This window comes from Eleginops maclovinus, chromosome 3 (assembly GCF_036324505.1).
Source record: "Eleginops maclovinus isolate JMC-PN-2008 ecotype Puerto Natales chromosome 3, JC_Emac_rtc_rv5, whole genome shotgun sequence".
Taxonomy (NCBI): Eukaryota; Metazoa; Chordata; class Actinopteri; order Perciformes; family Eleginopidae; genus Eleginops; species Eleginops maclovinus.
In genome coordinates, this window is record NC_086351.1 from 18,867,631 (window position 1) to 18,894,834 (window position 27,204).

At 42.4% G+C, this 27,204-nt stretch overlaps 1 protein-coding gene across 1 annotated transcript in view; it reads left to right on the forward strand.

The window, feature by feature from the left end:
* znf407 (zinc finger protein 407) overlaps window positions 1-27,204 on the forward strand; it is a 143,390-nt gene that overhangs the window by 64,471 nt on the left and 51,715 nt on the right. The window contains exon 6 of the mRNA XM_063878174.1: window positions 19,463-19,629. Coding sequence (XP_063734244.1) covers window positions 19,463-19,629 — 167 coding nt within the window. The remainder of the gene's footprint in view (window positions 1-19,462; window positions 19,630-27,204) is intronic.

A 27,204-nucleotide genomic window follows, 5' to 3' on the forward strand; every position in this document is an offset into this window, starting at 1 on the left:
GGAGATGACAGACTCCAACTATCTGACAGGTTCAGGGTGAGAGATAGAGGGAGGGAGAGAGCTGAACTGTTATAAAGTGACACAACTGGGTCTTCGTCTCAGTCACACCACCGCTCCTCACTGCGGGCTCTGAGTGGAGACGAGGGCTTTTTGTCCTTTTGTTTGCCTGTGTGTGTTTTCTCGTGGTCCTGTACTTCTGAGGGCCGCATGTCCTCACAAGTGCACACAAACCTTGTTTGGTAAAGGCTCGCAGTGATCTCCAAAGATTTGTAATGCAACATTTTGCATTAAAGCTCGGGATTATATTCAGAATTTGTCACTTTTTTTATCGCCCACGTTTTCATCTGGAAATATAATCTCCATTATTTAGTTAATTGGGATGCTATCTGACCCAGAATGGGTGCAAGGTCTTCAGAATCTGTAAAAAGTATACCCACTAGTTGAATTTTATTGATTTTGATTTAGTGTCGCACATCAAGAAGCCTTTTCCGTCTCATTTGCTGGAGAACATAAGAGATATATTGTGTCAAAACCAAAAAAAGAAAATCAGATTTGAATCTGCTGTTTGAATTACAAAAAACAACACCTCCTCTTTAGCATACAGTAAATACTGTATCACTTGTTTTAGGTAACTAACACACTTTGTTGTATGACTAATAACAGACTTTTCTAAAATGATGTTTGTAAATGAGCACATACAGTGGGGCAAAAAAGTATTTAGTCAGCCACCAATTGTGCAAGTTCTCCCATTTAAAAAGATGAGAGAGGCCTGTAATTTTTATCATAGGTATACCTCAACTATGAGAGACAAAATGAGAAAAAAAAATCCAGAAAATCCATGCAGATCTCCTCTAAAGCAGTGATGTTTTGGGGCTGTAGCCGGGCAACACAGACTTTCAACTCCCTCCAAATATTTTCTATGGGGTTGAGATCTGGAGACTGGCTAGGCCACTCCAGGACCTTGAAATGCTTCTTACGAAGCCACTCCTTCGTTGCCCTGGCGGTGTGTTTGGGATCATTGTCATGCTGAAAGACCCAGCCACGCTTCATCTTCAGTGCCCTTGCTGATGGAAGGAGGTTTTCACTCAAAATCTCACGATACATGGCCCCATTCATTCTTTCGTTTACACGGATCAGTCGTCCTGGTCCCTTTGCAGAAAAACAGCCCCAAAGCATGATGTTTCCACCCCCATGCTTCACAGTAGGTATGGTGTTCTTTGGATGCAACTCTGCATTCTTTCTCCTCCAAACACGACGAGTTGAGTTTTTACCAAAAAGTTCTATTTTGGTTTCATCTGACCATATGACATTCTCCCAATCCTCTTCTGGATCATCCAAATGCCCTCTAGCAAACTTCAGACGGGCCTGGACATGTGCTGGCTTAAGCAGGGGGACACGTCTGGAACTGCAGGATTTAAGTCCCTGGCGGCGTAGTGTGTTACTGATGGTAGCCTCTGTTACTTTGGTCCCAGCTCTCTGCAGGTCATTCACTAGGTCCCTCCGTGTGGTTCTGGGATTTTTGCTCACCGTTCTTGTGATCATTTTGACCCCACGGGGTGAGATCTTGCGTGGAGCCCCAGATCGAGGGAGATTAGCAGTGGTCTTGTATGTCTTCCATTTTCTAATAATTGCTCCCACAGTTGATTTCTTCACACCAAGCTGCTTACCTATTACAGATTCAGTTTTCCCAGCCTGGTGCAGGTCTACAATTTTGTCTCTGGTCTCCTTTGACAGCTCTTTGGTCTTGGCCATAGTGGAGTTTGGAGTATGACTGTTTGAGGTTTTGGACAGGTGTCTTTTATACTGATAACGAGTTCAAAAAGGTGCCATTAATACAGGTAATGAGTGGAGGACAGAGGAGCCTCTTAAAGAAGAAGTTACAGGTCTGTGAGAGCCAGAAATCTTGCTTGTTTGTAGGTGACCAAATACTTATTTTACCGAGGAATTTACCAATTAATTCATTAAAAATCCTACAATGTGATTTCCTGGATTGTTTCCCCCATACTGTCTCTCATAGTTGAGGTATACCTATGATAAAATGACAGGCATCTCTCATCTTTTTAAATGGGAGAACTTGCACAATTGGTGGCTGACTACACTGTACATGTCAATTTCATTGTAAATTTAAAAAAGGATATATTCTACCTCAATTAAATGTTGTCATTTATCACATTGGATACAAAAGTATTTCCAAAACAAAAACATATTTATTGACGATCTAACCCTAAACCTAAACAAACAAACAAGAATAATACTTACAAATAATAATTCAAAAAGATGAGTTTGTTGTAGTTTACCATTTTAACCTTGTGTGTGTGTGTGTGTGTCGCTGATGGTGGGTCTGCAAGGCACCTAAACCAACACTTCAAAAACAAGGGAGGGGTTTGAGAACTTGATTGACAGTGGCGACCTTGTCTCAATTGCTTGTAATTAGTTCTCTAAAAACAGGGCGCCAAAAGACAACTGACCCGTCTCACATACCTGTTTTCTTAGGTAATTGTTAAAACGCCTGCCATTTTTTACGCTTGTAATAATAAACTCCTCCAACTAATACACTCATCACTCTTGAAACAGGAGTGCTGACAACCCAGAAGAAAGATATATTTGTTTAAGTAGAGGGGAGGAAAAAAGGCTTGATACAAGCAGCTGGAGAGAATGTTTTGGAGATTTCTAATTGCTAAAATCTGCTCACAGTTTTGCCTGTTTTTTCTACTGTATGTCGAGTGAGCGGGTGCTTAAATCCCTCAGAAGAAAACAGAAAACCAGGTGAAAAGGCATGAGTTCTTATCCAGAAATAGCTAGCACGACGCATGCAACGCAGGTGTGATGACTCACAAAATGAAGATCGGGATACTTAGAGCATCCGTCAGTTCAGGGAGAAAATACACTGGTTTTCACTCACTTTGGATGAGAACTTCCAAAAGTAAATGCATATAATTTACTAAAATAATTGGAATCTTTATTTGTGTCTTTACATAAGTCAGTTTTGTCAGTTTCTCATGACTCTGCTGTGACATGTTTACATGCTTTAATTTTTCAAAAAGCTCTTTATTTTTCTAATGGTGCCTTTTTCTGAAACCAGAGCCCAGTCTGCTCTGATTGGTTAGCTGGTCAGCTCTTTTTTGATTGGTCAATCACTTAGAGATATCCCGCCCCTTAGCTTATCTCCTACAATTTATTGGAGCGATAATTGTTTCATAGTGATAGTAGTGTTATGGTGTCATTATGTTATAGAAGTAAACAAAGGAGTCTCCCTCATGAATTTGGAGACCATTTACATGCAACCTATTTAACAAACCACAGTGGAAAACCCAAAATCTAGACTAGGGCCCATTTTTAAAAGGTTTTATTGACAGCTACAGTATAATTGATGGCAAAGAAAAATATGTAGCCCCACCAACAGTGCATTTACTATGCAGTACTAAGACATGAAAGAAATACAGAGGTAAAATAGAGCAAGCAATACAGCGGTGCAAGTGAAATGCCGCAAAAAGCAGTAATTCAAGTTACCACAATGCAGCACATATCCATATGGCAGATTTGATGCGTACGTTGCTGCAGTAGGTCACGTCGCTGTGCCAGGGGCCGAGCTCGGCTGAGCGGGCAGCTGGCTCTGCAGTGCCAGGCTCTGGGCTCGCAGCCGCGTCCCAGCATGCTGTTCAGCGTGGCCATATTGCCCCGGCACCGAGGTCTGGGACCATCCAGGCTTGGCGGGTGGAGCAGGGGCGGAAGAGCCCTGCCTGGAGCCAGCATGGAGGCAATATGGAGCACATGGAGCAGGCAGGGGTCAAGTCACACAAAAAAGCACATGCTAGTGTGTGGGGCATGTGTATGTGTGTGAGGGAGGAAAAGAGCAAGACTTTGCACTGTGATGGGGAGATAAAGAGTAGATAAAGACAACCCCTAATTCATTAGAATAAATCCTTTCCCTTAATTATTGATAATGAATCTGCTCTTTAATCTTTCTCTTTCTTCTTCCCCTTATCTGCCCGTGTCAGCACTTTGTCTCTCTGGCTTGGTGTTGGGTGGTAAGGCCTAGTTTTCAGCCACCCAAGGGCAACAGTCAGTAACATCCTGTTCTGATACTGTAAGTAAGTGGGGGGGATGTGATTTGCTGCACAGAAAAGTCAGATGGAAATATTATCTTGAAAGTAGCTGACAATAGTTGGACTCACAGTGAAAAATATCCTTTATTCATTGAAAAAATGAAAGAAAATCAATGCTTTGTGTTTTTATCTACAAACATAATTTTAAGTCAATCCTGTGTCTGACAGGAGGAGCTCTACAACGCTCACCAACATACACCAGTGATCCCTGCCTCGTAGTAATCGTACACAAAGTGCAACATCAGTTCATTCCATGTACTTGCACTCCTTTTCCCAGAGGTCTGTGCAGCTCACGCAGTCCCGGCGTGGTACTGGCAAGGCCTCAGCGACCCCTAGCTCACCTTTTGTGTTTGCTGGCTCCCTGTTTGAACAGGAGCCAGCGGACAGCGCCTCGCTGTTTACCCTACTCAATATTTCATGGCGAATGAACCCTCCCAGAATGAGGGATCGCGTTAATATTGCTGTTAAAATTAAGCGATAATTAAAATTTGTTAGTTTAAAAGCCATTGCAGTCTATAAAAGTTTGATTACTGGAAAATTAGGTGCATTAAGTTTTTATGGGTTGGCCCGTTGCTATCGCTTGGGAACAATTTTTATGCACTTGTCATGGGCATATGGTGCAGAATTGTAGGAGTGTGTGTTTGTGGGTATGGGGGGTGTGAGAGGAGCTTGTTGGTTCTCTCAAAAGCTGATACACTTGAATAATAAAATCTCTACCTCTGTGGTCTTACTTATTAAAAGTTAAACCACAATATGATCAACGCGTTGCTGCAGAAACAGTGATCAAATGCCAATTATACATTTGGGATGTGGCTTGGAGTAAAGAGGTCAGAGGTCATATTAACTGCTTAACGTTCATATGATGTCACTTGAACAGCTCTATGCATGTATTGTCAATGGTCACTCCAACATCCAGCTCTTCATCGCAGGGTGCAGCGGGGTCCTATTACTAATAATAACGTTAGAATTTAGTCGACAGCTCGTCCCATAGTTAGAAGCCACTCTTCATGTCAGAGCAACATGACCTTGACTTGTGGAATAAATCTGCAGCAGTATTGTGTCTTCTCATAACTGCGCCTACCTCATCTTGGTAGTGCTGCTCACACAGTCCCTCCAGCTTTTCAACTTTTTCTTTTCCCTTCCAATGATGTCACCCGCCGCTGAAAACCCAAGTGACATTACTCAAGCCGACAAGAAGGGAGAGCAGTTCACCTTCATATTCATTTCACATCCCGTGGCACAAAAAGCAGGCAGTTACACAGTGACACAATTGTGCGGCTAACTGTTGACAGTGGTCGGACATTATGTGTGGACTGTGGAAAAAACTGGGCTTTTGCCAGCCTGTTTTTCTCTTTCTATTGAAACATCAGACTGTCACGGCATAAATGGATGTTGCCAGGCATCACTAATGAGCCAATTAATCAATGAATTAGCTGAGCAGCGATTAAATTAATGCGAGCTGGACGGGCGAGCGGCAGTGGTGGATACATCCTGGGGAAGGTGATTAACACGCACGGAACAGGCAGCGATCAACAAGGCCACTATTAAGTTGGACAACTTCCTGAACTTTTCTCTTTTCAGCTAAATATAGCTCCGCTTAATTTGTTTTATTCCGCTAGAGAAATATTATCATATTTTTCCATGTGGCTTCACTGCATTGCTAATATGCTGTGAAACTCAAGAGAGATTGAGCTGTTGTTTTCTTCAATTATTTCATTATTTCTGCAATTTGTTTATGAACCATCTTTCGATAAAATATTGGAAATAACCAATTAATATACATTTTCACACCATACATTTCTTATCTCGTAAATAAAAAATGCAACACAATACTCATTGCTCCCCACAGGACTTGTTAACTTTCAAAGCTCCCTAAATCAACAATTATAATGTTCCCTTATAGCAGCTGGACTACAAATGATGTGGTCCTTTGGAGGTCCTATTGTCAGTTCTATCTGACGTGTAGAGCACATTTTATGGATGTGTGTTTGAGAATGTTCAACACCAAACATCACAGATCCCATCATATTCCGCTCGGTATGGGTCCGACTGTACCATATCTTCTCCCTATGTCCCAAGTCTCTAGCCACAGTTCTCCTGATCTAAGACATTGTAGAATGGGGATGGGTGGGTGGGTGGATGGCGGTGTTGGGTGGGGGGGCTCCCTTGATTATGTGACATCCTCCGGAAGAGCACTGGAGTTGTTTCCTCCATTACTTAGAGGGAGAAAAAAGAGGCCTTTTCACTATTGAGACTGTCACTCTCAATTTGGGCTAACGGTAAGCATGCACAAGGCCTCCTGGATATTCCCCCCCACCTGCTCTTGCCCCACTCTTACTAAACCACCCCCCTCCCGCACCCCTCACCCACATCCCCAACCCATACTACCCCTCCCCCTGCAGCGGATCGCAGTGGTGACAGTTTGATTAGATCATCAATCGTGGCCGTTAACAGCGGTTTTCCTGAGCACCTGGACCGGCAGGTCACAGCTGGCTCTGAGCTACTGCTGTCCCCCTGACCCAGAGCTGTGTGTGTGCTCTGAGTGTGTGTGTATGTGGAAGTATGCTCGCAGACACACAACGGCACATTCAGTGCAATTGTTTTTGTGTTTGCAAGAGCAGCACTTTGTACTCTATTAGAACCATTTTAAGTAAGTGATTTGTGTCCAGCATGTGGCAAACATAGTGATATTCGTCCATATGTCTACGCGTCACCGTGTGTATGTGCAACCACAGTTGTGTACATAATGTTGAAATGATCCAAAGTGCTAGGTCTTATTCCGATGTCCATTGCTGTTTTAGTTCAATGCAAATGAGGAATGCACTTCCCTCAGAGGGCCTTCAGATCTCTGATGTTTTGTAGTGTGACCCCGGTGGTTGTAACAATAATTAATGTTTTATCTGATAGGTTGGGAGGGTCTACTTTCTAGAGAATAAGGGCTACGACAGATGTAAATATAAAAAGTGTATACATTCAAAGAGACTCCTAGAAGAATGAAATTGGTGGTCTTGAGTAATTCAGTCCAAACAGAGGGCAAATCTGTATCTGTTGGTTCTCCCCCAGATACTTTTCTCAGTGTGTTGCTCTGTGTTTGCAAATACACAGAGTGTAGCAGTCCTGGCTCTTCATCTTTAACACCGCACACACACACACACACAAACACACACTGTACCCTAGCTACGACGCAGTGTAATTCACAAACACACACACATAAATTCACCTGCTTCCTGCGTTGTTTCTGTATCAGGTTCTGTGTCGTTCTGGTAAAGCAGTTACATTTATGGGCTAACAATAATGGGACAAAGTGTGTGTCTCATTGCGATTCCTCAAGTATTCCATGATTAAATAAACGTCCCTGGTCTTTTCATAAAGCTTGTTTACGGCAGTGTGGCACCATATGCTTCCACCCCACCAACCCATCTTTTCCTCTCTCTCTCTATTTCCTCTCCACGCTTCATACACTGCCCTACACCGCCTATACCAGATGCAGGCTAGCCATAATTCTGTGGCGGAGTCGTGGTGAAGAAGCTAAAGTTGTGAATTAACATGTAGAAGCCATTACGGAGCGATGATGATATCCATCTGCGCCGTTCATAGGTGCTACTTAGTAAATTGTCTTCGCCGTAATGGCACAACAGTAACAATATAATTCTGTTTTATCAAGTCCACGGTCTGTTCCCGTCTTCTCTGTTAAGTATATGTTCAGGTGTGACTAATTTGCTGGATAATGTTGAATATTTGGTTCAGCTCTCTGTGTGGTTCCTCTCCTTTGGTCAGAGCAGAGTCCTTGAATGTTGTCTTTTTACTCATGCATTGTGCTGATTGACAACACATATAAAACTTGTGTAGAACTACAACGATAAGTTGACTTATCAATGGGTCTATCAGCAGAAACATTATGAATTCATCGTCTTAAGTTATTATTGTGCAAAGATGGCAGATAATGCTGTTTTGAGCCCTTTTGAATATTGAGACTTTGTCCTGTTCATATATAATGTTAAACTGACAAAACAACATTTAAATACATCATCATCATTGGCTATAAGAATCTAGGATTTTTTTTTAACCTTTTTCTTACATTTTATAGACCAAATGATTAATTGATTAAAGAATTGCTATTCGCTGCACTAATATTTCCATAATTTTTGATCTGTCAGACTCAAAACAACAGATTTACCATATATAAACACAAAGTACTCACAATGTAAACAATGCTCCCTTATCTGATGGTCATAGGTCTCAAAGGAAGTGAAATTGTGCAGATCACACACAAAAAAACAAGATTTCATTTCAATTGTGTAAATTCTCGCATAGGTGATACACAAATGAACCCTGTTGCTCATATTAGATCTTTTTCTGAAGAGTCCGTGACACTCCACTCCTCTGTGGCTGAATAGTTTTGACTACACAAACACAGGCAAAGCAGCAAAAGTTGGGACGGGTAATTAATTCTCTCCAAAGCTGTGTGTGTGTGTGTGTGTGTGTGTGTGTGTGTGTGTGTGTGTGTGTGTGTGTGTGTGTGTGTGTGTGTGTGTGTGTGTGTGTGTGTGTGTGTGTGTGTGTGTGTGTGTGTGTGTGTGTGTGTGTGTGTGTGTGTGTGTGTGTGTGTGTGTGTGTGTGTGTGTGTGTGTGTGTGTGTGTGTGTGTGTGTGTGTGTGTGTGTCTTGGGATAGGGGAAAAAAACAACAGCAAAGTCAGAAAAGCAATTAACTTCTCCAGCCAGGACATGGCAGGAAACACGTGTGAACGTTCACTATGTCGTGGTGTTGCGTCGTGGTGGAAGGCCCAGACAGACAGACTGAGTTTATATAGCATACACTTTTGTTGTGATTATTAATGGCCTTTCCACATTAACCTTATCGTGCTAATATGCTCGACAATGGCCCAAATCACCTGAGCGATGAGGACGATGGAGGCTACCCCCCCCTTCACGTCCAGCCCAACACTGTAGCAGCAACTATCCCCCTTTACTCAATGACCAAGATTAATGAAACCTCCGCCGTTTTTAATTAGCACAGCCGCAGTCATCAATTACGTCTGCCCCACCCCAAATACAAATATTGTTATATTTGGGGGGGAAATAGTTGATTTATTTCATGTTGTTGGCCGGAGGAGTGAGATGAATGTCCTCCCATCATGGTCATTTGCAGGGGATGAGGAGGAGGAGAAGAGAAGGGAGAGAGGGGTGGGTTGAGTAATAAGATCAGTAAGGAACAAGGGGGGGGGGGGGGGGGGTTACACACACAGTACAGTAGAGGACATAGACAGGGCCATTGAGGGAAAAACAGGTCTACAGGGAAAGGCCAGTCTGGGTCACAACTGTCCAGGAACTTAATTAGACTTTCCATGAACCCAGAGCTGCACCAGCTCTCCATTGAATCGTAGAAGTACGACTTATTCATGCCATCTATTATTGGCCTGTGACAAAACATTTGCACGAACAAGTGCATCACCTTTGATTTCCCCTCTTCAAAAGGCCATCCATTCAAATGCTGTAGAAAGCTATGGAAAACATCATGCAAAATGTGTCACAAATGCTTCCAGTTGCTGTAGATATGCAAAGATATGCAAAGGGTCGCCACTTTATACAATGAGGAAGAGTCTATCCTGTGTACTGTCACACTTGATGGTTGGTCATCCAGCACACAAAAGTTTCTCAACATTTTTTCTCCTATAACTTTAATTTTTTTTGCTGTATTGAAGCCTTTTTCACACATCTGCTATGCCTCCAACCTTTTTTATTGCTTGTGTTACTTGTACACATTTCACATGAGTTTTATTAAATTCCAACACTGATTCTTCCCCTCGAAACACTCATATTGCTCCCTTAACATCTTCCTAATGCTTTTTTTCCTGGAGGAATATCTCTTGTTCTGTCCTTACTTCGGAATGTTCTAGATGTTTTCTTTAAATCAGATTGTAACTTTTTTTTCTGATGTCTAATCCAAGGCTGGTTTCATACCAAGTATCGGATGAGAGTATTTGTTTGCTGGATCATTACAAGTCCCAAAGGGGCATGTCTTGTTATTGTATCTTGAACACAGAGGATTACTGTGTCAGAACATAAGGCTAACATTTTATGCTGTCACTTTTGATGTGCTGTTTACAATTTTGGCAGGCAGTTTGGGTTTGCCAGCTCATCCTTTGCCACCACTAAGCAAGGGCACTCAATCCAGAAAGGTGTTGGGAATACGACAGAAAGTACTGTGCTATTACTTAATGCTTTTGTCCTTGTGAAAAAAATAGGACCTGTGCCAGAGGCTTTTTCCTCTCCTGCTTTTTTAACACCCAGAGTCAGAGGTGTGTCTGTTGTTAGTGAACGCACTAATGTAGTTCAATCATGCCGAAGAAAGGCTGAGTACAGACCCAGTTTTTGTATCGAATCTCAGCCTTTCTTTCTTCTTCTGTCTGCTGGCTGCATGCTAAAGCCATGAGTTATGAAGAAAGATAAACTCTTCTCTTAGTCACTTATTTCACAAAGAAGAAGCACATTCATAAATGATCAGCCTTGTGCGGCTCCTTCCTGCACTTCTTCACATTCGCTAATATCTGACGTGTCGCAATCGTGATAATAAGAATAATGCAAGTACACCGCTTTATGACTGGAAGATGTGCACGGCTCATTCCTGTGGTTTTGGAAGTTTGGGCGTTTGCTCTGCGGTGAGCCACCAGCCATTTCACTTGTGCTGGCCACACACACACACACATACACACACACAGATTTTATACCCTTTCTGCCACAGCCATTCGCCTGCCCACTGACTCCAGAGAGAAGGGTGAGAAACAATCTGAATATTTTATGAAGCTCGGGAACCCCACCTCTGTCTTCCCCACCCTGCGAGCCCCCCGCCACTGTGTCCAGCAGTGCACACACACAAACACACACACACCCCGGCAGAAAAACTGAAATAATGTTTTAAATGCAATCATTGTCAGGCCCAAACAATGTCATTTATCAAGGGAGCATTTGGGACTGTATAATAAGTTTCACATTATTAATACAATTTTTCATCCTCTGTCAAGCCTATCTGATTTATGGCACGCGTGTGATCTAAGGTGATCATTGAATTACAATTCCAGTAATAAGAGAGAGAATAGACCTGGTCTTTTACTTCTGCCCAGTGGAGCACACCACACACACACACACACACACACACACACACACACACACACACACACACACACACACACACACACACACACACACACACACACACACACATACACACAAACACACACACTAGATCCTGGATAAACAGCCTCCAGTTGCTACGTACAGCAATTACACAAAACATAGAACAATAGTCACACGATCAGTATTATAACTTTTACTGCTATAAAATTAGCGAAATGTTTGTATTTTTAAACAAAACAGGAGAAATAGGAGAGCTAAAAAACAAATTAACCTAGCCCCCTGTTAATTAGATAAGGGACAAAGCTCATTATTTTAAACTGATCCTGAAGCCCAGAGAGTAAATATGAGTGGCCTGTTAGGGGCTCGGTAATGGGACGGGAATGCACGTCGTTACAGGGCCCAATGATTTACAGCTAGATGCTCTCTGATGTATAGACTGTACCTTTTATTAAGTGGCTGTCGTTGCGGTCACTGGCTCCGTCATTTCCCTTTGTGTCTAATCAAAATCCATACCCAGACACCCCACCATCCAGACTCCAGATGGGGAAGAAATTACGGAGAACGTTCCACCTTCTCCAACCCCCACTTCAGCCCTCCTCTCCTACCAGGGATGCTTATGATTCGGGTAATATAATCTAACAAACAGCAGCGACAAATAAACAAATAGAAATGTGAAATTCTTTTGAGGTAATTAGATAACCAAGACAGACTCCCATCATAACATTTGGATCCAGTTTGAACAAGTATTTGCCCGATTAGCAGTCGCGCTCGGGCTTTTATCAGATTAGCATGTTGTCGAGGGCCCAGTGATCGGCATCGTACATCATCCTGTTTGAGTTCTCTTTCCAGCGAATTTGGGGAAGCCGCTAATTGGATTGCGAGAGTCTAGCCCCGGTTAAAGATGGTAAACAGCGGAGCAGACTTGTCCCCCAACTCTCAGCCCCCCACAGGCTTCCAAAAAAACGCCAGCTCTCCTCAGGACCGCCACAATTTATGACACATTTCTCTGTATTCTTAAGAGATAATTAGGTTTATAACCCATTTCTTTTCCCTCTCAGCCCCCCTTTCCTTCTCTTTTGTGTACCTGAGAGCACACAATCGCAGCAAAAAAATAAATATTTCTGCCGCACAGCAGCGCTGGCAGGTGAGTCTAATGAAATTCTAGGAGTGTAATTTGATTTACGAGGTGCTAATGCGGCCTGATATTAGAGAGAAAAAGCTCCGATATGGCTGCCTTGTGCTGTATTTAAGGCCTATCAGAAGCCTGATAAAGAGCATCCTGTCCTCAGCACTGCAGCTGAGTTATTGTCACAGATATTCATATTGATAGTAATTCTTCCCGACGCAATTTAGTGCCGGCAATATATAAATATGGAGATAATAGTTAATTTTGGTGGCTGCTCAGATTGCGACGCTCTAAATCTACGCACAAAAAAAAAAACTTTGAGCTGTGAAGCATCTGGACACTTTTTAAAGTGCCGTTTGAAGGATGGTTGGGGGCCTCTGACCGAACCGTGTCACACAAATCAGATTTCCGGTACTTTTCAGCGGCTGCTAATTCAAGCGCAAAGCTTTTTGGAGCGTTTGATTTGCAGTTTTTTGGGGTTTGAAACATTTTGATTAATGGTCTGATGTCCATGAAACCTATTAAAGCTTTTAAATCAACTGGAAAGTCTGGAAACAAGTCATCATGCCAGTATGCGGGTACACTCGGAGAAAGAGATTATTTCAGGGCGTTTTGTTCACAATCGTGTTGTTTTTCAATTCAAAAACACTTCTTGTAATTTAATGTGGCGGAATGTGGTGTGTGTGTGTGTGTGTGTGTGTGTGTGTGTGTGTGTGTGTGTGTGTGTGTGTGTGTGTGTGTGTGTGTGTGTGTGTGTGTGTGTGTGTGTGTGTGTGTGTGTGTGTGTGTGTGTGTGTGTGTGTGTGTGTGTGTGTGTGTGTGTGTGTGTGTGTGTGTGTGTGTGTACTTCCCACGCTCAAACTCAGGTCTGTGTGTGCGTTCAAAGTTGGGTTGGGGCTATTGAGCTATGGCTCATAATAAAAACAGGCAATAACAGGGCCACCACAGAGGGACCTGGCCTTTGTGCCTCCCTGCCTCCCCCCCTCGCTCCCCTCTCCCCTCCGTGCCACCTCCTCCCCCTCCTCCTTATGGCCTCTCCCACCCCCCCTCCTAAGTTATGGGCTGAATAACAGCGCAACAATATTAAGATAACATTTCCTGATTGTTTGTCAGGCAGGAGGCTCCTTCACCCCGCTTTCATCACGTCCACCGTGTTCATTAAATTGACAATTTGTATTTGCCCTACAGCGGGATAAACAGGAGCTTATCTGATGGGCCTGGTCTTTTATTATTTATTTCATTATCTTTTTTCTCTCTCTCTCTCTCTTTCTCTCTCTCTCTCCTCCCCCTCTTTTCTCCCGGGATTGAAGGTAAACATAAATCAGCAGCAGCATCTCTGTTGTGCCCCGTTGTTTATATTGCAGTCATATGCAGCAGCGGTCCTCTCGGAGGAGCTTCATCTACAACACTCCGCAGACGCATGTGGCCTCTTCATGGAGGTTTTTAGTTGTTGTTTTTGTGTGACATGTTGGCCGCACTCCTGCAGGTCTCAGTATGATATAACTCCAGATATATTTCACTTTAAAATGCCCTGCTGTTGGGATAATTCTCAGACTTGTTCCTGAGAGATTCTGCTCTTCTTCCTACTTAGTCTTTTTTACCATTGTTGCATCCACTGCAGCAAGCCAGAGATGGTTGTCTGTGTTCACTTGTATGTTGAACTAGCACCGTCTGATTGGTGTACCCGCTGTTGATGTGGATTAAAGCAGCATGTTAAAACAAGGAAATGAGCTTTGAGTTTCCAGTATGTCTCTTTAACAACTACACAATTGATATCTATGCTTAAAATCTGCTGCTGAATCCGTACGAGTTTTAAGTTTTTCTTGATTGGTATATTTTATGATACAACAATCTGTCATGAAACAGAAAGGAAACCCAATCGTTTTTACTTCCCACTGATGGCCAAAATATGATTGTATCTATGAATGCCATCCAAACACTTTTATCGTTTTCGCGAGTTAGGGTTAGAGTTAGAAAATAGGGTCTGCTGAATGAAAGTCCTAGTCAACTGATACAAACATTGGAAAATTGGTTTGAATGGAGAAGAAAAAAGTAGTTGTCTTTGACTTATAAAGCAGAAGTGACCGCTGTACTTTTTTCCTTAAGCATTCCTCCTAAGCACCGTGAGCGATGATGTTGCCCGGTTCGATATCTTAGCCCGGGAACAAGCCTGTCGTCGGTGGACATTGTGCGGGCAAACGAAAAATAACGAAGCCAGCGTCCTTACTTAGGAAACACTTGTCCCCGAAATCAAATCTTTTCCTCATTTTTTACCCAACACCCCCCGCTCTAATCAGGTTTCAATTGACCCCCATTGAAGGAAGAGTCTCTCCTCAGACTCATGTATAGGTCCGAAACCCAGTCAGACACCATTTAAGGCTTACTCAGTCTTCCTCCCAATATCTCGGAGAGCTCAGGGCCAAATGATTTAATCTTCATTCAGCTAATTTAGTCTGGATTTAAGCTGCCGGGTTGTCGAAGTGCAGAGTGATGGAGTCTGAAAACAGGATGAGAAGGGAAAGGGAGAGGAGGGGAAAACGGAAAAAAGGAAGGAGGGAGGGAAAGAGACGAGAGAGATAAAGATAGAGCGATGGAGGGAGGGAGAAAGAGAGAGAAGAGGGAGGGAGAGGGGGGCTGAAGATGATGATCCATCCTGACCCTAGTGAATGCTGTCATGTTCCTCCCTCTAGGTAATCTCTCTCACTCACTCGCTATTTTGCATGTGAAAATGCTCTCCTGACAGTTGCATATCAGATAATTTTTTCTCCCTTTTTTTCCTCCCCCCCTCCTTTCCCTTCGCCAAATAAACAACAGTCTTCACTTTGAAGTTGTCTGTTTGTGTCAGTTTGGCTCGAGGCGAGAGTCGGCCTCTCTCCTCTCTTTTCTGTCTTTGTGTTGCCGTGCGAGAGCATCGGCGGATTATTTCCTCTCACCCACCAACCGGCCAACACAACACGAAATGGAAAGGCTGTCCAGAAACATAATTAATACAATCAATTATAAAACATGCCAATAGATTAGTATGATGCACCAACACTTGCAGTAAGAGGAACAGGGGTGTCCGTTCTGCCTTCCGTAAAAAGTCATATATTTCGTGTCTAATGCAGCAAAATCATTTTCATCTTTTTTGTCATACAAAACTGGCCTCTTTTTAACACAATGTTTATTTATTATATTTGTTATCCAGAACTCACAGTTCCCCTGCAAGATCCCCCTCAACAAGCCCCACCTCACCACTTGGTGGCGATAGTGAGTGTGTGGTAATGACTAAAATCCTTTTTTTTTTCTTCCTCCAACCACTGTTAGAGGTACAGTAACTGCTCCTGAGGGATTTCTATTACAATTAAGGCCAGTGTGGCCTGTGATGTTCTGACAGTAGCCCTATACGCCTGAACTGATGACAGGATCACACCACTGTATAGATATGGTAATGAGTGACAGTATAGACACTGTAGCATGCAGCTTTTCTCAACGTACAGGCAAGAGGCCCACCTGGGTCTTTGAATAAATCTGCACGGGGTGTCAATCATGCCGCCTGGCTTCGTGATCAGAAGGGGAAAAGGAAGGGATGAGATGGAGGGATGCAGGAAAAAAGAGAAGCAGAGATCTAATGAATGGAAGTAGAAATAATTCACAATTACAGTTTATTCCCCGCTGTGTCATCAGAGCTTGACCGCTATATGAAAAAGCCAGTCGATGCAAAACTAAAGGTTTTATACTATTTCATATTTTTATCCTATTTGCTCTCTTCTCTTTTGATATTTTTTTTGCTCTGAGATTGTGGATTGTGGTTTGGTCTTTCCATACAATAGAGAGACCATCACAGATTCCTTGTTTCAACCACTTCCTTAATAATGCTATGTGGCGAAACTGATCTCAGCACCCTAAAAAGACACTTGTTAATGAGTGTATCTTATGCTTAGGCACACATCATCGTTATTAAGTTATTAGAATGTCATCAGTCAGTTAGTCAAATTTACATCTGATTTCTTTCTCATACTTTTTGTATTGCTTTAGGGAACCTGTGTAGGCTCAAAGCACTGGTTTCATTGATCAAGTACCTTTTCATGTAGTTTTGTTTTCCGCAACTTTCCCTCTAGTAATGAACTATTCTGCCCAACTATAAAAAATATGTGCATCTACTTTTTCTTTAGAAGTACATTTTTCTTCAGTATAATTGCATATGTGATGTAAATTTGCTTTTGTCAGCCAGATTCACCACCAAATCCACAACCTGTCAATCATTAATAGCCATTTTTTGCACTCGGCTACCTGAGATATACAGAAATTTTAAAAGCTATAATTCCGCATTTTCCCTCAAGCTGTTTTGAATCAAAGTTGGTTGCTTTAGCAGAATTTCTGAATAAATGTGGTTGTTTTGTTGGTTTTGAATTCCATTTGCCAAAGCATCATAAAATGTCTCGAGATATTCTAAATTGGCAGACCTCTCTTTTCTCTCTCACTCCTCTGTCTCTTTCCTTTTCTCCCTCTTTTATACGCATGCATACACAAATTCACTCAACCTCTCTCGCTATCTGTCTTCCCTCCACCTCCTACCTTCGGTGTGTTTTGCATGGTAGCTGGCTGTTTAGAGGCAGTATGCATATGTATGGGCGAGACGGTGGATCGTGACGGGATCTGACATGCGGGGACAAGATCAAAGCCCTCCATCTGATCCCATAAAAACAGACGCAAACCCTCCTCTCATCCTTACAAAACCCCCACTGATAGTCAACTCTGCCAGCCCCGACTCCTCCATCTTCTCTCCTCTCCCTCCTGCTTTTATTTTCTCCTCCATCCCAGGGTGCCCACGTCAAGGCCTGCCCGACTTTGCGATTACGCCCCGTGATAAACAATGGCCCGTTTAGCTCATAAAGCAGGAGTGTTGTGCATAATGCTTACAATAAAAGATAGCATCTCTTCACTCATCTTATTTACCTCTCCCACGGTGGCACGGGCGACTAGCTGCTCCATATAAATACCGCAGGGAGGGAGGAAAAAGGAAGGGAATAATGATGCAGACGTACATCTGTTGGTCAAATGAAGTAGATGAGAACTATTTTAAATCTGCATTCGAGCTTAGAGCCAGGTGATAAAGGCGCCATCTTAAAGCCGCTCCATCCTTCCTGGTAAGTGAGCTTAAAATGTCCTCTCAACTGGGATGTCACCCATCTCACATTCAGATTCATCTTTATGGAACATATAGATTGATATGGAAGCCAGAACACATTTTCCTTTCTATCTCTCTTGCTCTTTCCACCTCCCCATCTTTTAGTTCCCTCCTTTTCCCTCCCTCCCTCTCATTCTCTTTTTGCCCCCCCACCATCCTTCCTCCAGTAAGGAAGATGTATGAGTTTGAATTATTGATTCAGACACATGCTACATGCTGCTTGGAGTCATTATTTGTTCAGGTGAGTGTCATGCTGCTCGCTATGAAACAGATACCACGGGGATTAAGCGACACAATCAGGACTTAAAGACAGCCGCCCTCCCTAAAATAACATGGCCCTCGCCGCAAGACGAATGCTCCCCAAAACCCGACTTCATTTGTTTATGACTCGCACATTAGTCATCCTGTGCCTAAATTATAGCGCGGAGGGTAAAGATTAATTCAAGCACAGACTGCTTCTATTGTTTTTACCCGTGGAGCCTAATAACACAGCAGATGAATATAGGTGCAAACATCCTACATGTCGTCAAAAAAACAAACCTTTTGTTGGGTGGTAGGTGTCGGCATGAAGAACAGACGGATGTCCGGAGTAAAGAAAACAACACTATGCCTATACAATAGTCATGTTTTCTTCATCTTGAAGTGGCTTTTAGCACTATTAAACGAACACACACACACACACCATGCTGTATTATAAATAGGGCTTTGTATTCATTTGAAAGATACTGGATACCGAAAGCTGAACTAATCTTTTTTTTGTAGGAAAGCAAAGGATAGAATGATGTCTTTATAGTAGGCATGGCATGGTTGAGGAAAATGTTACAGTGGTTTGTAAACTTTAGGGTAAGGGTTGGGCTTTACGTTAATAGGCAGGGATAACTCAGCTGACTGTGACGGTCTCCTGGCAGCTTTCTTTGGCTCATGGATAAACGTGTGTGCGTTAAGGTTAGGGTTTTGCTTTAGGCTAAGCGTTAGGGTTTTTCAAGATATAAGTCAATGATGATGCTGATGTGCTTACTTTCATCTTTATTGTTATGTTACTCCATCAAGCATTGGCTACGGGGGCCTCTTAGATAGCCTGCCTGAAAATGTATTTTATTTCTATAAAAGCATGTTCTTATATAGACAATGGAGGCTAAACGCAAGTGTTGCAACCAGTGTATGCCGGAACACAGTGCCAGAGCGGTATCACCCACTATCGTGGTAAGCCTAGTTTGCAGAGAAGTTGGAATGGTGGGAAGCTCTGATACAGGAGCCTTAAGAGGGAGGCGGGAGGTAAAATGTTGCTAACTGTTCATTTAGCCCTGGCTAAGTGGTCAGGGACGCTGGACAGGTGAACTCTATTCCCCCCACTGGCCCTGTGGGGTGTGTGTGTGTGTGTGTGTGTGTGTGTGTGTGTGTGTGTGTGTGTGTGTGTGTGTGTGTGTGTGTGTGTGTGTGTGTGTGTGTGTGTGTGTGTGTGTGTGTGTGTGTGTGTGTGTGTGTGTGTGTGTGTGTGTGTGTGTGTGTGTGTGTGTGTGTGTGTGTGTGTGTGTGTGTGTGTGTGTGTGTGGACTGTAACAGAATTTCTCTAGTCCTCTGGGCCCTGGTGCAAAGCAGAGAATAAATGGTGGAGGTGGCAGGCCAGGACAGAAAAATCAATGCCTGCTTATACAGACATGACACACCAGCAGCCAACTGCATTCTGTGTGTGTGTGTGTGTGTGTGGGTGTATATGTGGGTGTAGATGTACAGCACACACTCATTTGGCCCTGTACGAGTACCCTGCAACCCCCATTTCCTCCCTCACAGGGTAGATCGTCTAGCATTTTACGTCAGCTTTGGGATCAGTAAATAACTCTTCCGTTTTTTTCCCTCCTCCTCCTCCTCCTCCTCCTCCTCCTCCTCCTCCTCATTCCCTTCTGCCTCCCTCTCTACTTCTGCAGGAAGTTTGAATGTGAGTTGTGCGATCGCTCCTTCAGTGAAAAATGGGCCCTGAACAACCACATGAAACTGCACAGTGGGGAGAAACCGTATAAGTGTGCCTGGCCGTCCTGCCACTACGCCTTCCTCAACCTGTCGGCCATGAAGGACCACTATAGGACACACACAGGTGAGACAATGAGAGCTAGTAAGCTCCACAATAAAGCATCACTCTCATACTCCTCCACAGACACAGCGACAGTCCCTCTAAACTGCCACAATACTTTTAACTGGCAAATAGTGTTTGGGACAAAAGGTTATTTATCGAGAAACTCTATAGTTGGCTCAAACTAAATCAACTTTTTTCTTTCTTCTATAGCTCTAGACACAATAAAGAGTGTGTTAACTGTGAAAATCTCACATTAATTATGATTCTTCACAGCTTTGTTTGGAAAAAAAAACATACACACATTTTTGGCTGACAAAAGCCATGACTTGTCCATCTGTAGTGATTTTTCAACATCCAGAGACATTCGGGCAGCATTTCTTGGCGGTATTGTGGATAGTCTTGTCGGATTTGAATACAAATGATAGCCCAAGAAAGAAGCAAAAACATGTCTGGATTTCATGTTTGTTTTTGTTTTCTGCCATCTTCCAGACTTTTAGAGGGTTGCTTGAGTAGGGAATTGAGGTAGTGTGTATTCCCCAAATCCAACTTGTTGTCATGTGTATTTCCCCAATATCCATCTGGTCACCAAGCACGTCTTTCCATAACCCAGCTGGTCAGCAAGTGTGTGTTCATGGAATCCATCTGATCCTCGAGAGTGTGTTTTCCCACATTGAAACGGTCCAGTTTTAATTTCTCTATGTTGCAAAATAGGAACAAAAAGAGAGAAAGACTGAATGCCAAAAACCTGATGAAACAAAAATAATGTAACTTTGAATTGAAGTCAGTTGGTATTGTTGTTTTTTATACATTCAGTGCTTTTTCTCCCAAACTCCATCCGTCGTAAAGTACAGTACACTGTGGGACTGCTTTTTTTTTACTTCCTAAAAGCTTTGGATAGACAGATGGTGCGGTGGGCGGTGGGAGGATACTGTCTTGAATAATAGCCCCTCGATAGGAGCCCGAGTCAGGCTTGCTGAAAGTGTCTTTATGCTGCAGCCCAGCAGTTTCCCCTCGGCCTCGGTAATGTCCCACACACGGCTCTTTGATGCCCTTTTAAGTCAATGACAGAAGCAGCAGCCGCCAGTGGCCTGACAGCCTGACTGAGCGCTTGCAGGAGAACCCTCCATCCGTCACGGGGGCCTGCTGTGTGTGTGTGTGTGTGTGTGTGTGTGTGTGTGTGTGTGTGTGTGTGTGTGTGTGTGTGTGTGTGTGTGTGTGTGTGTGTGTGTGTGTGTGTGTGTGTGTGTGTGTGTGTGTGTGTGTGTGTGTGTGTGTGTGTGTGTGTGTGTGTGTGTGTGTGTGTGTGTGTGTGACTTACTGGATGTTTTTTTAAATGTGTTTTAACAGTGATGTAACGTCAAGGCGCCTCTGACATAATTACACGTTTTATTTACATTTGTTTCCAGCCCTCATCATTCCCCATCGGGCGGCTGGCGTCCGACTATCACCGATCTGTCACCTGGTGTGTGTGTTTGTGTGTATTTGTGCGTCTTTGTGTGAGTTTGGTAGGAGGAAACCGACTTTAAGAGAGTGAGTGAAGTGATTGAGATGGAAACAGGAAAGTGATGAAAAAGGAGAGCTTGTAAGACCAAGGGTTGCGGAGAACGAACATATAAAAATAGGAGTATTCAGATAGAACCTGAGACAGCCTCATTTCAGTGAGCGACAAGACCTGACTTGATTAGCAACATCCAAAAAAGCTAACACAATTCTGCTTTACTGTGACCTCCGACACTCCTTTCACCAGTTGTAATTGCTGCCGGGGTCGGACCGCTAGCTGCAGCTATACAATCATCGCAATCACATTCCAGCAGCCAACCTGACACACTGAAATATGATCTGCATGTGTGTGATCTGTTTAAAGGTTATAAATCGGCTCCTTCACAGTACTAAGATGCAATACTAATAAAATAAGTGGGAGATTTTAAAGTTGAGCTAATCTCGCCTGGGAACAGAGCCGTCAGTATGTGACTTACAGTATGTGTGTGTTTAAGTGTGTGTGTGGGTTACAGAACGATGACTAACTGGGGAGTTTGAACTGAATGATACACACATCTAGCTCATTATTCTGAACTGTTCAAAATTCAAAGTCTCTTGGTGAAGAAAAACTCTTAAGTAAGAACTATATAGTAGGAAGTTTTGAATGAGCTGTTCTTTGTCAAGTGCGTGAAGAATAAGGGAGGTTGCTATAATCCCTTAAAACAACATTCAACAAACAGCAGTCAATGGTATGATCTGGAGTAATGCACAAACACAAAATTGTATACATCATGAATAATTCACTACAAGTGCAACTGCAATATTTTGATAGCACTTTGAATGACTGTTGCTAAACTCGACTACCGAACTCAATTGATGGCCGGCAGACATGCTTTCGTCTTCTTAACAAGTGGAGTCAGTTTTCATAGGACTTATGTAAGATTGAAACACTGTCTGTGTGAGTTTTATTTAGCCTTTACCAAAAATCTACGATTGCCAAAGCATTTGCCCCTGTGAAACATTCAGATTTTATTCTCAGTCTTCAAATCAAATCCAAGTACTTTATTAATCCCAGGGGAAGTTAGGTTTCGTGACAGTTGCACCATATTAGAATAAAATAAGTGCATATTTATATAAACACTTGTTTAAGTAAAAATGTCTAATAAAAGCAGCATGGTACAGTGTATCTAGTATGTTTTGCAAATTTAAGACCCTTTTTATAGGGTTTCTGTTCAAAAATAAGTCAAGTTTGGTGTGAGTAATGGAGCTAAAATTAGCTTCATTACTTAGTTACCTAGCTACAGCTGTTGAAGCTAGCTACATTTTCTTTTAAACCAGCAAATTAATATAAAAGTACATACAAATGCAAAGCTTAGGACTACCAGGTAACACCGCGTTCTGTACCAAAGCTGAGTTATTACCCCACTTGCCTTGGTTTGAATCCAACCTGTCGCACCAACCTGTCACCAGCTGAAATATGTATATCTATGTCTGACTTCATCCTCCTGTGGATAGAGTTGCTTGTTGTGACCCCTGCCCCCCCCCCCCCCCCCCCCCCCCAAAAAAAGGAAAAGTTAACACCTCCGCTCTCTCTCTCCCGCCTCTAACAGGATCCATTGTTCCTCTCTGATTTGTGTGTTTTTTATGTTAATCACTCCCTCCTCACACACCAGTCGTGTCTGAGCGAGGGGGGCGGGGGATTCAGTGGTCGTCAGCCGCCAGGGTCATTTGTAACGGCTGATGAATGAGCGACTCAAATAAATAAATAAGTGCACTGCATCTGACCCACCCAGCTTTTCCCAGGCTCTTGGGCGTCGGAGGGGGGGCTGAGGAAGGTTGAACACAGCGACAGGGCCACAATTGATTTCCTCATTGCTTCAGTTTGTCGCTTAATCTGGCGATATGCTGATAAATCTTCGCACTTTGTCAATTAATTTCCCTGAAAAATGAGACCCAAAATGGCGAGCACATCAATACAGCAGCGGATTCCGTGTCAAAAATTAAGCGGTAAAATTAATTGCCCTCCCATCCGCTCCTGCTAAAACATAACTAATGAGGGAGGCAATTATAGCTGCATGCAAGCGCCTCTGGGGTTATTTAAAACACACACACACACACACACACACACACACACACTCATATATACTATATATATATTCACACACATGCAAAGAAGGTTGTATATTTTGACTTCAAAGTTATTTTATTGTCTCGCATTAAAGGCATATATTTAATTCCAGGAAGAGTTGGTGGGTTGAAGTGTATCATGGGAACAAAAAGAGGAGAAATGATGAGCCAATATTCAAAAAGCCAAAAAGTTTAAGTGCTCTAAGTGCACACACATTAGCAGGAAATGCATTTTTTTAGGGCATTTTAGTGTCTAGACTTGGTATACTGAGTCTTGTACGCTTTAAACATTTTTTTTGTGTCCTATAGCTTCATTTGTTTTGTTTGGTGGTTGATATTAAAGTAAGAATTAAGTTAGGAAGTGAAAGATTTAAATTAGAGGCTAATAGATGTGGCTTTAGGGTTAATGTTGCATGAGGTTAAGGTAGGGGTTATTTAGTGTTGTCTGTTGAGGTGAATCAGGAAGGAGTGAAGTCAATGCAAGCATGTGTCCTGAATGGGGGTTCTTCCTGCTTTAACCGCATCCTGCGGCGTTGACAGCAGCGTGTCACTTCCATATCCCCAACTCGCCGTCCCCAACCCATGTCCCCTCAGAGGGCTCACCGCCACAGAGCAGCAGATGAAAAGCACACATGTAATTTATCGCCAACGTTTCCTCCTCAAGAATAATTGTGGCGACCGTGGCTGGTAGCAGGGATCGATGGCTATGGATTTTCCTGCGGTGGGGTCTTGTAGCGTTGGGTGTAATGAGAGATGGAAGGGCGGGAGGGGAGGAGAGGAGGAGGGACCCGTGCTGTTTTTCTGATCAGGAGAAAAGGTCCGACCAGATCCTTAGTAACTATTCCAGAGAATACAGAACACTGGAAGACTGTTTGATAGTTCCTCATTCGACTAAAGGCCCTGAAACCTGTTTTTCCATTTGAGCAATGGTCCTACATAATCACACAGTTATCCGTCAAAGTTTGGGCAAACTGTTTCTAAATTCACATATTCACACATTTATGTGTTTGTTTTTTATTATTTGTTTATTTACGTGTGCGTAATGTTCATAGTTTGCAGCTACGTTTTTGACCTGAGTCATGAACAATACCCATAGATGTTTTTTATTATTTAAATGTAACTTTTAGTTTTGTCAGGTATATAGGGTTAGGTTTGTATAGATATTGATTGGAAACAACTTTTAGGTTTTGTAATATCAATGATTTCCTTTTTTTCTCTCCATCTATGGGGCTAAGTTATAATTTCTGCAGTGTTTTGTGCTAGTTATAGATCATTTGTCAATCATGGTGATGTATCCCTCCCTTTTTGCTTATGAAGTTTACTCCACCTAGTTTTTTTTTATTCAATCGACGCAAAATGCTGGCTTGTTTTTTGTCATAAAGTTGTATTTCTTTCCCAAAAACATACCACATGAGGTATTTAGAACAGCAAATGTAAAGGCTGACTTAAAGCGGCCACAGAAAGTAGCATAATGGACGTGTAATTCTATTAAAACCTTGTACCCTTAAAGGTCATTCACGCTGGGATATAAAAAGTGAACCTGTACCGAATTCCCCTTTTCCAGGCTGTTTTTCTCCCCCTCTAAGTGGCACTGCATTAAAACTCTTCTCACAGTCGAGTGGCTTTAAATGGGTGTAATAGAGGAAACTTGAGGCTGCTTTGTCTCTGCGGACCCGCTGAAAGCTGCTATCTGTGCAGAAGAGCAGCAGAGGCCCAGCTGGAAGAGTCACCCAAATGTGTTATCAGCGTGTGGCGGGAGTTCAACATCAGCATTCAGATGAATATTTAGGCGATGGGGATCTCGGCTGCACGTGATGCAGACAGCTGCAGCGCTTGTGTCTGTATGTTAGAATGTGTCCTACCTACGGTGATTCCATTTATTTGTGGGAACGTGTTAATAGTCGACACATGCACTTCAATGTTTGTGTGTGGGAACATACAACACTGACTATAAGACTCTTGTGCAATAACCACTGCTCTATACACTCAAATACAGTGTATTATCATTTCTGCCACTTCACCCACCTGATATGTTCATGTACTTTTATAATGCCGCTTCTAATTCTATATGGGCCAGCTGTGGCTGTGAGGTAGTGGGTTGCCTGCCAACCGGAAGGTTGGTGGTTCAATTCCCGGCCCCTGCAATCAACATGTTGATGTATTTTTTTGGCAACATACAATAAGTGGGAATGTTATAAAAGCACTTTTATTTGTTGCGAAAACTACACTATTATTACTATACTTTACTTTGTATGCAGTCTTTTGGCAGTTTTGTTTTACTATAGAATATTATACCATTTAAAAAATAAAAATAAATTACAACTTGTCTCCTTGCAGAAATTATGGAAATGTTATCGAAATTGAAATCAGAATACAGACTAATGCAATATCAAACATTGCAGAAAGCTACATTTTGGAGAAGGAAAATAATTAAAAATGTTATACTTAGTTAAGTATTGTTGGGCTGCAGACAAGTCCCAGCTTACAAACGTTATTTTATAGACTTCATAAAGAAATCCTAGTTTGGTACAGATCCTATGAAAATATCCAACCTTGATCATCTTAATGTATATTTTAATAATTATGTGAAACATTTTTCAAACATTAATAATCGCTTTTTATATTGCAAATCATATTGGTTATGCCATATCATTTAAAATAATCCCAATTAGTTATTTATTAATGATCTAAATTGGAACCCTATAGAAGATGTTAGTCTACTTATCGTATTTGCATTTTTTTGCTGTAATAACAACATGTTTGCGCTGTGGGAAGAGAAAAGTATTTCTGATTTTGATATCTGCATCTTGGTATGCCAGTGCGCCTATTTGCCGAGACATCTGCGTCCATTCTGTAAATGTGTTTCCCTGAGTGAGCCTTATCACAAATGTTGCTGTGTGTGTGTGTGTGCAGGAGTGTGTGACTGCCTGTGCGCCATGACAGAGAGAAAAAAAAGAGTTAGAAAGGGAGAGAGAGAGAGACACACCATCATGTTGTTAATGACGAAGCCAGATGCAGGGAAGAGAGCAGGAGTGTAAAAAAGCTCTCCACGCTCCCCATCTGGAAGGCATCGCCCCCAAATGAAGTTGTACAAAACCATCCCATTGATAATAAAGCTAATTTTTATGGCTCTGACAAGTATGTAATTATGTTCAGCGGTGCTTTTCAGATTTTATCACAGTCAATAAACCACACTGGCAATTTCCCGTTCCCCCATTTGACATATTTACACGGATCCATCTGATTGGAGGAATTAGTTAGTAGTGAGGGCTCTGATGGATATACACTAGTGATCTGTGACTTCTGCTGCGCTCATCTGTTAGCCACCGCTCATCTGTTCACTCTGTCTTTTCTTCTCTCGCCTTCTGCCTTTCTCCTCCTCTCGCACATCCCTCACACAATATTTTCTCCTTCTTTGTCTTTACTTGAGCGCTCATTGCCTTGCTTAATGACACTTCAGCAGTACTCAAGTGAAGGAGGTATCACTCCTTCATTTCCCATTCAAAAGGATACAATATTTCATAAAATGTACTTCAATAACCTTTCACGTACTAACAACACGGTGTTTAAGCTTGAAATGTAAAAGTATTAGTGACAGATCTATTCCACTGAGCCATATTCAGTTGAGGTAAAAACAAACTGAATAATCTCATAAATTGAGTACCTTCACAAACTCATGTGCAGTTTATTTTGCTATTGATGGCTTTACTTGCATCTGCAGTGTCATAATGTGTTTGCATTCAAATTCATATCAACAAATAGTGCATAACACAGTTAAAACGTATTAAAAACATAAAAATGATGTCAGTTTTACTGGAATTCACAACCCTCATTTAAAAAAAAAAAGGAATGACGTTTTTGGGGGCTTTTCACCTTTAATTGGATAGGACAGTGGAGAGTGACAGGAAAGTAGGAGAGAGAGTCGGGGTGGGATCCGGAAAGGACCACGGGTCGGGAATTAAACCCGGGTTGCCGGCGTACGGTGCAGGT